The sequence below is a fragment of the Neophocaena asiaeorientalis genome, unplaced genomic scaffold (genome assembly GCF_003031525.2).
Source record: "Neophocaena asiaeorientalis asiaeorientalis breed wild unplaced genomic scaffold, Neophocaena_asiaeorientalis_V1.1 scaffold606, whole genome shotgun sequence".
NCBI lineage: Eukaryota > Metazoa > Chordata > Mammalia > Artiodactyla > Phocoenidae > Neophocaena > Neophocaena asiaeorientalis.
In genome coordinates this window covers 5,509,350-5,522,847 of record NW_020173687.1, presented here as the reverse complement: position 1 = coordinate 5,522,847, position 13,498 = coordinate 5,509,350, and the positions used below count along the sequence as shown (strand labels likewise).

The 13,498-nt window shown below is 38.7% G+C and overlaps 1 protein-coding gene across 2 annotated transcripts; it reads left to right on the top strand.

The window, feature by feature from the left end:
* Positions 1-391: 391 nt before the first annotated feature.
* On the top strand, positions 392-13,364 carry SPO11 (SPO11 initiator of meiotic double strand breaks). 2 transcript variants are annotated; one of them, XM_024750419.1, is made up of 13 exons: positions 392-522; positions 2,355-2,468; positions 3,768-3,856; positions 4,273-4,339; positions 4,569-4,677; positions 5,021-5,104; positions 5,823-5,859; positions 6,151-6,260; positions 8,554-8,653; positions 9,070-9,107; positions 10,025-10,101; positions 12,439-12,550; positions 13,245-13,364. In XM_024750419.1, the coding sequence occupies exons 1-13, from the start codon at positions 392-394 to the stop codon at positions 13,362-13,364; spliced, it is 1,188 nt and encodes a 395-aa protein (XP_024606187.1). The 2 variants fall into 2 exon arrangements, with proteins under 2 accessions (XP_024606187.1, XP_024606188.1); XM_024750420.1 differs by lacking the exon at positions 2,355-2,468.
* Positions 13,365-13,498: the final 134 nt, after the last annotated feature.

The window sequence follows — 13,498 nt, the reverse complement described above, 5'->3', positions numbered from 1 at the left end:
CCCGCGTACCGCAAAAAAAAAAAAAAACATTTCAAGGTCCCAAATCTAGGTCCCACATTCCAAGCATACCCTGCTGGCCCCTTATGCTGGTCCCCATACCTGCCAGACGGCGCCCAGTCAACGGTCCCTCTCTTTCCCTCCCAGGTAGGACTGCGCCTGAGAGAGCCCCGAGCACGCATGCCTCACTCAATGGAGGTGCTATGCGCATGCGTTGGTCCAGCTCTGCCTGGGGAAGGGGGTGAGGAGTGCACATGCGCGGTCAGCCCTCTCCGGAAAGTGCGGGAAAGGAGCTCTGTCCTTTCCTGGAAGCTGCTCTGTGGTTGCGGGGAAGGGCGCTATCCCGCCAAGTCAAGTTCCTGCTCTTGGACGCTTTCACTGCCGGGCGGTCCTCATGGCCTTTGCACCCAGAGGTCCTGAGGCCTCGTTCTTCCAGGTTTTGGACCAGCACAGGGCTTCCCTGCTGGTCGCCCTGAGGAAAGGCGGCAGGGAGCCCGCTGGCGGGGGGACGCACCTGGCCACTAGGTATGAGGGCGCCGTCTGGGGCGCAGACACCGGGACTTAGCAAAAAGCTTTCTCGGCACAGCCGGGCTTGAGGTGTTCTGTGGGGAAATGCTGGGCCCCCATCCCGTCTCCCACTGTGGCGGCCACAGGGTGAAGCCTGTTGGGCCCGCCAACCCTGAACCCCGAGAAAGGCCCTTGTTTAGCGAAAACCCCCTTTCTCTGCTGTTAACTTATTTTGAACTCGGAAAGCCTGGTGACAGACCACCCTCCTCCCATGTCTTCTAGAATGTTCCCCCTCTAGAATGGTCCAGGAGCATCCCCACAGCTGGGTTCACGAGTTTCTTGAAATCCTAACAGTTTGGGGGAGTTTAGGGCACAGTTTGGCCTTGTGTTTGTTTAAAAAGTGTAAAAATTTAACTTTAGAAGTTTTCAGGCTTTTTTTTTTTTTGGAAGAGGGGAAAATCAATCTTGTGAGTTCTCAATAAGTGTGTTTTATCAAAATGAGCAAGGAAGTCAACACATTTTAAATGGTTTCTAGTGAGACAATGGGGTTTTTGACTTCGAAGTGAAGAGAATGTACACTTCTTTAAATCGGTTAAAGCAGTTAGAGGTTAGCTCAGAGTGCGGTGCTGATAACATCAGTTACGGGATTCTCCAGCTGCCCAGCTTAGAGTTAACTACCGAAATTATGTTTACATTATTCACCACTTTTACTTGAAATGCTCTGTTGTTCTGCTTCCTTGATCTGCTTTTCCCATTTATCAGCAAACTTTTTCACTTAAACAAATTACTGCCTTTTACTTTTAAGCCCAAACCAACTACCAAAAAACCCAAAAGCCGGAAAAACCCACAAAAATTTTTTTACAATAGGATTTAGTTTAAGGGAGAATTGAGAGTAAAGGAAAGAAAGGGATGGAAGTCCCTTTTTACATTTCAGATGTAAATCTGGTTGTTTTAAAGTTGGTCATAATGTTATCATAACTTTTTTTTTCCAGGCTGGAAAAATGAGATATTTGTATCAGGTTTTGCATCCTGTTATTAGAAAATATGGAATGTTTTAAAATTTATTTTCTGATACATGCATTTTCCATGAAAACTCTGATGTTTCTGTGGAAATTAGAACACTACATTTTGTGCATTTTCTAGATTTAATATGAGTTCCCTTCCTAGGCAATATTCTTACGGTGTTTATAACAGAATAACATTTTTTGAAGCTGATGGCTCGTGAAATTAAAAGTCAGCTGACAGAAAACTGGGCTAAGTCTTAATAATTTTCTGTGGTGTAGTAGTTGCCAAGTCCCTTTATGGTAGTGATTAAACTTTTTTCTTTTTGTGTCACTAAAATTCAAAAGGGCTGATGTATGGCATGAGATCAATTAAGGTAACGTGCTACAGCATGAAGTTTTTCTTCTGAAATATTTTCGCTTTGCATTTTGGGGAAATTAAAGCAAGTATTACATCAATTTTAATTAAAAGATTTATCAGTAGTATTTCAAGTCAATGATCTTGTATTTAAAGTAGGTTGATACGAAGGGTAGATAAAAATATATTTATAAATTATATTGTCTAGTCATTAATTTAAAAGGGAGATATTACTTCAATTGGTAATTGAGAAGTAAAATTACAAGCAAATGAAATTTCTCTGTAATTCACCACTATAAATACAGTTGTTGTTTTAATGCATTACTGTTAAAAAATTTAGTGGGAGAGAATATTATTGACATGTATCGCCTAGTCTTAAAAAACAACCAATGAAACTAAAAATTACTTTAATATTGATCTGGGGAAATGTTATATACTGTAAAGGTCTAATTTAGAATTAAGACTGAATCATGGTGTATTTATTGTTTCAGTTCTGAGGTTCTTGCAGCTATAGAAAATGTTATCCAAGACATAATCACAAGCTTGGCAAGAAATGAAGCACCTGCATTCACAATAGACAACAGATCAAGCTGGGAAAATATAAAGTGGGCATTTTGCATTTTTTACTTTTAAATGCGGTATCTATGTCATTATTTGAGTTTCAGTTCGAGTTCTAGTTGCATTTAATTCTTTTTATTGCCTTTACCTTACCAGAAAGATCTAAGGAAGTTTACAAAATACATACCATACAGGCAGGTTTTATAAACTAGAAGTAGGTGTGAAAGATAAGGCAAAGGGAAAACAATGCTAGGAACAAAAAGTGGAGCACCAAAAGGGGTTAGAATTCAAAATGCGTATGATAAAGTCTCACAGTCCTGCTAAAAATAGGCTCCAGACTTGGATCTAAGCTTTCTAGCACTCAAAAGGGGAAATAACACCAGTGGAATTCTCACCTATACTGCAAAAGCAAACCACTTGCTCAGGGGAGCTACAACCAGTCCTGATACTGAGACCAAAATAAATGTATCCTGAACATAGAGCATATTTTGATGGCTCTTTCCCCTAGCAAATCTCCCCCTGCTAAGTCCTGTGTCCAAGAGGGTAAAATCAGCAAACAGCTTTATCAAAGTCCTGGACCCTAGTTACATAGTTTGTTTCTCTCAGATCGTCAACCTGTAGACACTTACCACTTAATAATGAAAAATACTACAAGAATAGTCTTCAATAAGAGTTACAGAAACAGAATTAAAGTAATTTTAAGGCTCTTTAGGCACTAAGTATTCTTTTATGATCAGTGTAATTAACGTAACTAAAGTTTTGAATCATATTTTGCAAGATGGATCTTGAAGCAACTGTCACCTGGCCTATTTGCCTGGTGCCTTCTGCCACCTTTAGGACAGGCTTGGCAGTTCAATTTAACAGCCTAGTATAAATTGTTATTTCATTTACTGTAACTTTGGGGGTAAATTAAACAAAACATTTCAAAACTTATTATTAAATTGAGTAAAATTATTAAATAAACCAATCAAGAAAGTGAGCAAAATGCTAATAAAACTGTGAAATATTTGGTAATAGTTCACCTACCCTAAATATCTTCCTGGGAAAGAAATACACACACACACACACACACACACACACACACACACACACATCATAATTAAAGGTATTTAATTCATGTATTTTACACACTTGCTTTTAGTGCCTCTGTGTGTTGCAAAGCTAATTACCACCTGCAATTATCTAAGCTTATAAACGAGGTTATCATAATATAATGTATCAGTGCTTACGTTGAGAAGAAATGGGGATTTAAATGATGTTCAGAAGAGGACATTAAGTGTATATTGTTTGGTGTTCAAAAGTTAATTCTTTTTTATTCTATTCCCTTGCTTTAAACAAAATGACAGGTTTGAAGATTCTGTGGGTCTTCACATGGTATCTCATTGTACCACAAGAAAAATCAAAAGTGATTCACCAAAATCAGTTAAAACTTTTGGTAAATTAATCTTTCTTAGCTTTCTGTAGTAAAATAAATAATTTTGGTTACCTTCTGGGTTATAGTTTTTCCTAGCTAAATAATTTTACTTGTTCTTTAATAGGCCACCCTGTACTTGAAATAAATTTATAGAATTTTGCATTGTTAATAACCATGGAAGTATTATTTCAAAAGAAATTTTCAAGATGCATGATTCAGTGGAAAAGTATTCTCTCAATTTTGCTGTACATAGAGCAATTAATTTTATCTGATTCTTCAGGCAATTATTATTCTGTACTTAACACTTTTATTTTGGGAAGATAATTTTTGTAATATTGTGGAAAGTAACTGAGGACAGTTAAAATCCTTGATAGCAGTATGTTTTGAATTTGTAAGAAAAATGATGAGTAACTTGTTTATTGCATCTTATTTTCCAGCGCTAATTCTTAAAATATTGTCCATGATTTATAAATTAGTACAGAGCAACATTTACGCAACCAAACGGTAAGTACATTGTTCTAATAAATTACTCTTTAAAATGCAGTGTGAGATTTAGTGGCATTAACTTTCATTATATGTTTTGAAAAGTTACATAAAACTAGGCTATGGGTCGTAAACTACTTTGCTTATATGTTGCCTTCATCCAGTTAAAGCTTTCTTCAATTAATACTCCAATACTTATATTCAAAGAGAATATGGTTAATTGAAATATATTTTTTTAAAATTTTCATAGAGACATATATTACACCGACAGCCAACTCTTTGGTAACCAGACTGTTGTGGACAATATTATCAATGATATTTCCTGTATGTTAAAAGTGCCGAGGAGAAGTCTGCATATAGTAAGTAGCATTTAATACAAAACATTTTAAGACAAAACATATAAAAATTGTAATAGAAGAATAAATGTAATCTGTGCCTTCTTTCCATATTTTTGATACTATGTTTTTCTCACTGTGAATTTAAATAATCTATTCTCATTGTATTCCCTTGGATAAATGAACCAAGACAGATGAATTATCAAATATTTTTCATTTCTCAGTGCTCTTACATATTTTCTCCTTTATTTCTTAAATTCCAGTCTGAGCCAAAATACATATAATTAAGAGGTGAACATGAGAAGGGACTTAGAGGCATAAAGTAAACTCAAGAGAGAGGTTTCAGATATGTCTATTATTTTTTCAGTTATCTACATCAAAAGGTTTAATTGCTGGCAATTTAAGGTATATCGAGGAAGATGGCACGAAGGTGAACTGTGCATGTACAACGGTAAGCATCATTAATGTTTTCACGCGTTTTAACTCCATTTCAGATCGTTTGTTTTTTAAATGCATTTTATTTACTGCCTTGTTATGTAGTTTGGAGCTTAAGATTTTAAAATAAAATCGATGAATATGTATATGCTGTACAGGGTTATACATTACATAGTTTCAAAACATGCCACTTGCCAAATGTCATATTGAAAGAAACAAACATACACATTCCTTTTTAAAATGCACGGTTGTTTTCAGGTAGAGTGTGACCTGACCATTTTAGCATGGTTATTTATGTAATCTTCATAAAATTCTCTGGTTCTGAAATTAATGTTTGTTACTAAACTATTTGTTAGGCTTGGTACGTAGAAAGCCCCCAGTACTGAACTAGCACAGAAGTTTGGAAAGGGCCAGCTCACCATTTTGGAAAGAGGAGAATGACACCTATGAGATCCTGCATAAGGAAGTCTTTCCTTCATCAGTTTCTGCTTTTTAAGCCACACATCTATAAAATTTCCAAGAAATTCTCACCTTCTGGGAAGTAGTTTAGGTCATATGTCAGTTTTCTTACTGAAAAGTAAATCTGTGTCCTACTGTTTTTTTTACTGAGGCATAGACCTCTGATAACAGGTGTATTTTTTTAATGAAAATATAGGATTTTTGTGATAAATTTTTAAATGTCGTTAAACTTGCTATTTATTTAAAATAAAAACTGTCTTGTTTTGTTAACTTAGGCTGTTGCTGTGCCATCTAATGTTCAAGGAATTCAGAGTATCCTTTGGGAAAACTATTTAAACGCCTGGAATGTTCATTCATCCATGACTTTGATAAATCAAGCCTTCATAATGTGTAACCAACAAGCCAGCCCCTGTAGTGGTCAAGATGAGCACACCGTGGTCCCTTTTTAAAGATCCTTTCAGGAGCTCACCATCTAGTAGGAGAGACAGATATCTAAATACTGTGTGTGAACAGATATCTGCTTACCTTCAAATATAACCGTTATTTAGTTGGTGGTTAAATTGAAACACGCCTGCCTTAAATTTATCAGCCTTAACTTCACAGATTTAATTACAGATGCAAAATTTCTATTAATTGTAGAAAAAGATGCGACATTTCAGCGGCTCCTAGATGACAGTTTTTGCACCAAAATGTCTCCGTGCATCATGGTTACGGTATATTATCTACCTTTACCACAATTTCAAAACTAACACACTACGTTGGTGATTGGTAAGAGGGGTTTATAACATCATCCATAAGCTTGGACAGCATTCTGTTATCAATATGATGCATCCTTTGGGATTATAGAACAAGAATTTCCAAGGTGTTTATTTAACCATCCTCCAATCTGACTGAAATCAAATAACGCCCCCCCAGGAGGCATCCTGATATAGTGTAAATATCAGGTGCTTACAAAAGTGGATTGGTGAGAAAGGAAATGACAGGGCTTAGTGCGGCAGCGTCATCAGTTAGACGAAGAACATCATAGCTGGATGTGGGGAGCCTGTCCAGAGGCTCTCAGGTGGTTGCCTGGGTGGAAGGATGCCAGGGGAATGATTAAGGAGAAAGGGCTTAAGCAAAGGGCATTTCCAAGGCAAATCCAAAAGGACGTGGTGACCACGGGATGAGGGGAAGGAGTCAAAATGACTCTGGTGTGTGGAACTTCACCATGATGTCACCGTCGATACTACAGGACAACTGGCGGGAAGGCTCAGCTCTTCGCGGCAGAGAGATGTTGCATGTAGTTTTAGAAATATGAATTTGAGATGATAGCAGGAAATCCTAGGGGCCTCTGCCCAGTTTGAAGTGAGGGGAGAACGGTTGAGATGGAAAATGCAGGCTGAGAGCTCATAAGTAATAAAGGCGCTACCTGAACCCCTGAAGTGATCTCTCAGCGGGGGTGTCCTGTGGCTCATGCTTTGGTCCAGTCCTCCTCCGCTTTCACACCTCCCTGGTGAGAATGCATGCTGGGCTGATAGGAAGCCAAGCCACTACCGACAGAGAAAGCTGCCCGGGCCCCGGCCTCTGTTCAGCTGTCGGCGTTTGAATCACGGCTGGTACTGGCGCATCGGAGACGCAAGTAAAGCTCGGCTCTCCGTCACGTTTCTTTTTCTACCTTGTCTTTCCTCGTAGGCTGCCTCCTAGTCCTTGCCTACCTGCGCGTCGGTGCTATCATGGTGTCCACTGATAATTGCTGTCATTGCTGTGGTGAAACACCCACAAGCAGCTGACCTGTAGCAGCTGTCTCTACAGAGGGGAGTTGAGGACCGAGGGCCAGACTAGGAAGGAGCCTTTGGTACTCCTCTGTGGTCTCCTCTACCGCATACATGTGTAGTCGTTCCCAAAGGAAAAAATTAAAATACACTAGCATTCACTAAGTGCTCATGGTGTGCCAGGAGCTCTGCCGGGCACTGGATACAATAAGGGTTCCCATTTTAGTGCTGTTTTTCACATATCAACGTGTAAAGTCTCCCCAACCTTGTGAGGTAGGTATTATTATCATCCCCATTTTAACAATAGGACAATGGGACCCAGGAAGGTATTTTACCACAATCTTAAGGCTGGTCAAAACTAGGACTGGGTTTTAGGCAGTTCAGCTCCACGTCGCTCTAGTCCCGTAACTGTGTGGCAGGCATATTTATCCCAATTTTATAAATAAAACCACGGCCTAAAGACACTAAGAAAACCAACCCAACTTTACCCGCTAATGATTGGCGGAGAGGGAGTTCAAACTCAGAGCGGTCGCGTGGAAAGCCCATTCTTCTCTGCTTGCTTCCTTCTCTGCTCCATGTTTCATTTGGTTTTCTGCTTTTTTCTCCTAACACTGTTGTAAAGCTCTTTAAATTACTTTTCCACATAATTATTGTTTTAATGACTTCATAATACTCTTCCACTGCTTAGGTTTATTAAATTCTGAATGTAAGCCAGGTACTCTTTTAAATGCTTTATAATCGTTAAATAATTGAATTCCTATAGTAATTTTATAAGGTGTTAAGAAGCCCCAACTTCAGAGAGTCTTCGTGACTCTTTCAGGTTCATGCTGCTGAGAAGTGGCAGAGCCAGATGCCAGCCCAGGCTGTCTGGCCCCAAAGCTGGTGCATATCACCACCGTGCTCTGCTGCCTCTCCATGTCCCTGTTGTGAGATAGTTCGGCTATTTATCATAGTTTCTGTCCTGTTAAATAACCCTGCAATGGACATCTCTGTGTATGTCAGATTTTTCTTATCTCTGTTTCTGCTGAAATATTTCCTTAGGATTATTTTCTAGGACTGGGATAATTGTCAAAGGTATGAAGTTAGGTGGGCTTTTTCACCCTGTTGTATATAGTGTACATTTTTTCACAGTCAAAACCAGTCTTCCATCACCTGAAATTTAAGGTGAGGGGATCTAACTTTTAAGTTATTAACAAAATAAGAATATAGTTTTATCAGTTTCATTCTACTAAATGATTTCAATACTTGCTTTTAGGGAAAGGGAGTACCTGATCTGAACACAAGACTTTTAGTCAAGAAGCTGTGGGATACATTCCACATTCCTATTTTCACTCTTGTAGATGCTGATCCACATGGTAATTTATTGTTGGACTATTTGAAACAATAGTCATAATAAATCATATCTGTAGTTGTCTTTTTCTGCTCATAGAACACTTTCATAAAATATTCTGGGACTTCCCTGACCATCCAGTGGTTAAGGCTCTGCACTTCCACTTCAGTGGGCACAGGTTCAATCCCTGATTGGGGAACTGAGATCCCACATGTCGTGCAGCGTGGCCGAAAAAAAAAAATTAAAAGAATATGATTATTAGATTAAAATGAATGACTGTAATCATTTGGGGCAACTGATCGCTGTTTTTACCGTATTAAACTGAACCATAAATTTTCCATTTGTAATGTCCACAAAAATAAAAATTGCAGATGTTAGGTATAATTATCTAGCCTATAATATGCAAGAAGACTAATTTTAAAGTTAACTTTCTTTTAACAGGCATAGAAATAATGTGTATCTATAAGTATGGATCTATGGTAAGTATAGAAAAATATTTTTCCTTTTTCACTATTGAGATATTTTATATTCACTGAAGTGATTTCTGCATTTACTTATCAGCCCCTAGTAAGCTAAGGGCCCCCAAAATGTACCAGTGAAGCTACTGTCCTAGTCTAGGGCCAGTCTATTTCAGACCTGTGATTCCAGCTTCCAACATGACCAGTGTGACTGCAGATGACAGAGTGGGATTACCTGTGGGCAAGAGGCATTAATTATCCTCCACTTTCCTGGCCTGCTGAGGTAACTGTGGGCCCTCAGCATAGCAACACTGATCACCAGTTATACCCTGAAAATTATATAGAGCCTTGAATTCTGACTTTTCCAATTCCAACCATAAGGAGAAATAAGAAGATCACCAAACTTCACCACTGGAGACTGCAACTACCACACATCAATGGTTGTCAAAAATGTGGTCCTGGACATCAGCATCACCTGGGAACTTGTTAGAAATGCAAATCTCAGTCCCCATCCAGACCTCCTGAGTCTGGATTCCCAAGGGTGGGCACTGCAAGTGATTCTGACACGTGGTGATGTTTGGGAACCATTGGTGGACACCTTGAGTGTCCTGATGTATATGTTTATAGCAGGTGAAAAGGATGGTGGAGCAAGGTGTTAAGGTGTGGAATCAACGAACAACAGTAAATGCAGGTCAGAGGGGTCATCTGTAGTTTTACTTTATAGAAAACCAATACAGAAATACTACAGAGCAGTTTTAAAACCTCCACCGAAAGTCAAGTTTAGCTAAGCCCCTGGTGATTTTCTTAACTTCTGTGGTCTCTGGGGGTGTGAAGTCTTCAGTACTGGTTCTTCCTAATAAGTTAAAAAATTGGCTGCAAAAACAAGTATGCTAGTTCTCTGCATACCTTCGCTAATATACTTCTGCTCTCTATCTTAGGCTATGTCTTTTGAAGCCCATAATCTCACAGTTCCAGCTATTAGATGGCTTGGTCTCCTCCCTTCTGATATCAAAAGGTTAGGCGGTTAGCAGAAATAGGATATTTTAAATGATGATTCATTGTAATATGTAACACTCAGCCTAAAAAGTCACTACCAGGGAAAGCACTTCACGGTTTTTACTTACCGTGTTCCCAATGACTCGGGATTATATAATTATGAATTACATTTATCCATGTTTCTGTTTCAGCTACTAAAATACTTAAATATATTTGGTTAATTGAACCTTTAGCTAGCTAGAAGACATTTTTTGTTTTACCTTTATGGTTAAAGTGTTTAGTAATTTTTTTTATACTTTAGAAAGTATGAAGACATTGAATCTAGTTAAATGGTAATCATTGACAACACCATTTGCCATATGAATTAACTTTATCATAGATTTAAAATTTTAACTTCATTAAAACTCATTTTAAGATTAAAGCTGGGAAATCTAAATTTTGTCATGTTTAATATCTATATGTTCATTATGGAAAAAATATCATTAAATAACAAGAAAAAAGTCACCTACAGATGAACAGCTTTACCCCTGTTGATTATTTGCTGTGACTTGCCGTAACTTCTTCCAAAAGAATGGAGTCATACTCTTATTTTGTAGTCTGCTTTTCTCACATAACACAATGTGATCGCTTTTCCTTATCAATAGATACATTCCTAAGACCTCATTTGAATGTCTTCTGCTGAGTTCCAACTCTGAGTGTGTTTATTCAGTCAGCCCCTTCCAGCTGAAAGTTGGGGTGGTTTCCACATCTCTGTTCCAATGGGTAGTGCTTTGATGGACCATCTTGTAACTAAATCTTTGCCCCGTATCCTTAATTAGTCCCATAGGCCGAATTCCCAGAATTGCTGGGTCAAAGGGTATGCACATTTTTAAGGCTTTGACTGCCCTCCGGATAGGTTAATTATTTTGTTTTCCCTGGAGAGTAAGAGCCCATCTGTCCTTCAGCATGAGACATTATCACTTTATTCATCTCTGCTATTGTGATATTTTAAAATATTTTATCGTTTTAATTAGCCAGTGAGAATGAAATTAAACATTTATTGGATTTCTTTAAGCAGTGAGCAAACCGTGGTAACAGGTGCTTATTTTATAAATATGGAATAGGAACAGGTTTTGGGTAATCACTGCTTCTAACAAAATGAGGGCACCAGAGAAAACATTCAGTTTTCGATTTTTGAATGTTTTCGCTCTAGTGAATCAAAGTTTTGTCAATTTAGTGTGTATGTCATGGTCAAAATCCCTTGGGGGTTGTCTGTTTGTAGGAATATCATTTCTAACACAACTTGAGGACAGAGGATCTGATTATTGAGGTGGAAAACTTGAAGAAACTCTAGCTGCATCTCATAAATTCCATCAGTGCCCTCAAAAGCCACTCTAAATAAATGTACAATCAAAGAAAAAAGTATGATAGCAACACAAACATGGCTTCAAGGGAAACCCTCTCGGCCTCCCTTTCAATCAGATTGTCGTCCTATTCAGGAGCTGCCGCTGGCAAATGGTCATAATTATGGGGACACTGAAGAAGACTGTTTGAAACTGGAGCTCTCCTGAGAAATCCAGGATTTGTGACTTCAAAAAGCAGTTCACAACATAAATCCTGGACCTCTCATGTTCTATTTTTAAAACACATACCAAGATAAAATTACAATCTACTTTTTAAAAGTGTAAAACTAAATAGATGTGTGTATGTCTGTGTGCATGCATGAATGCGTAAGTGAAAATTGATAGACTAACTTCTTCGGCCCAGAAAATTCTCAATGAATTACAGAGAATTAAGTATTCAGTGGAACCTAAAATCCCACAGTGGATCTTGCTGCTGGCCACACATACTGGCGCTCACTGCTTCAAAACTGTGGTGCTCTGGGGGCTGCCTTGGTGTTGATACACATGATGTTAGTGTTCTCGGCATTTGTTTTATAACCAATGTCTGTCTTCCTGTCATCGTCCTGTGAGTGTGGCATGAAAGAAAACAACAACTTAAAACAGACTTCTGCTTGATCTTGAACATTTGCTGGTCTAAGACATGCCAGATCCCCCAAATTCTGTATTTAAAAGTGGATCTCTACTAATTTTCGCTTCCCACTGCGGAGCACAGGCTCTGGACGCGCAGGCTCAGCGGCCATGGCTCACGGGCCCAGCCGCTCCGCAGCATGTGGGATCTTCCCGGACCGGGGCACGAACCCCTGTCCCCTGCATCGGCAGGCGGACTCTCAACCACTGCGCCACCAGGGAAGCCCCCGCATCTGTTATTTCTGAGTCTCTTGAAATAGTATGATAAATAAAAATGAAATATATGTGACCTTAAAGTTACAGGAGCACTTTGTTTTTACTGATTTCTTTCATCTATTTTTTTCCAGATTAAATATACCTAAAGGTACTTTAATTCCACTGACTAAACAAGACCAAATGAAACTTGACAGTATCCTGAAGAGACCTTATATTACTTGCCAACCATTTTGGAGAAAAGAAGTATGTTTCTTTTTAAAATTCAAATGTATGTTTTATTGCCTTTTACTTTAGCAGTGGCTATTTACATAATATTTTGGAACTATCCTTCTTGAATTTTTTTTTTTTGCGGTATGTGGGCCTCTCACTGCTATGGCCTCTCCCGTTGTGGAGCACAGGCTCCGGACGCGCAGGCCCAGCGGCCATGGCTCACGGGCCCAGTGGCTCCACGGCATGTGGGATCCTCTCGGACCGGGGCACGAACCCGTGTCCCCTGCATCGGCAGGCGGACTCCCAACCACTGTGCCACCAGGGAGGCCCCTTCTTGAATTTTTATATAACCAACAACTAACGTGTGTGTTGTTCAGCAGTAAATGGTTGTAGAAACATTGAATTGTGAATGCTAATAGATAAGATCAGCTGGGTGGAGCTGATCTAGTTTATCCTCATCATAGTTATATACCCATTGTCTATGGCTATATCATAGTTCATGGGGGAAAAAAGGAGAGAAGGAAATTATAAAGATCCCAGACCATTCCTAATTATTGAAGGAATCCATACTAATATTTTTAGCTGTAGCAGCTCCAGAATATTCCGGCTGACCTAAAGGTTATTGCCGATGGCTTTGGAGGATAAAACAAATCTAGATTTACTAGTTTGAGTTGACAGAACTGTAGCAAAGGACTCTGGTATGATTATATTTTCCTTTTATTGACAGATGGAAATAATGGCAGACTCTAAAATGAAGGCAGAAATTCAAGCTTTGACCTTCCTATCATCAGATTATCTTTCCAGAGTGTACTTACCCAACAAATTAAAATTTGGAGGATGGATATAAAAAATATATCAGAATATATCTTGTGATTGCAAGAGGCTTTTCATTAGTTTTGTTTTCAGCAGTGGATGCTGTTGTGGAAAGAACATATGGTCTTAATAAAATAATTTCCGTCAATTGTATTTTTTGTCAAAAAA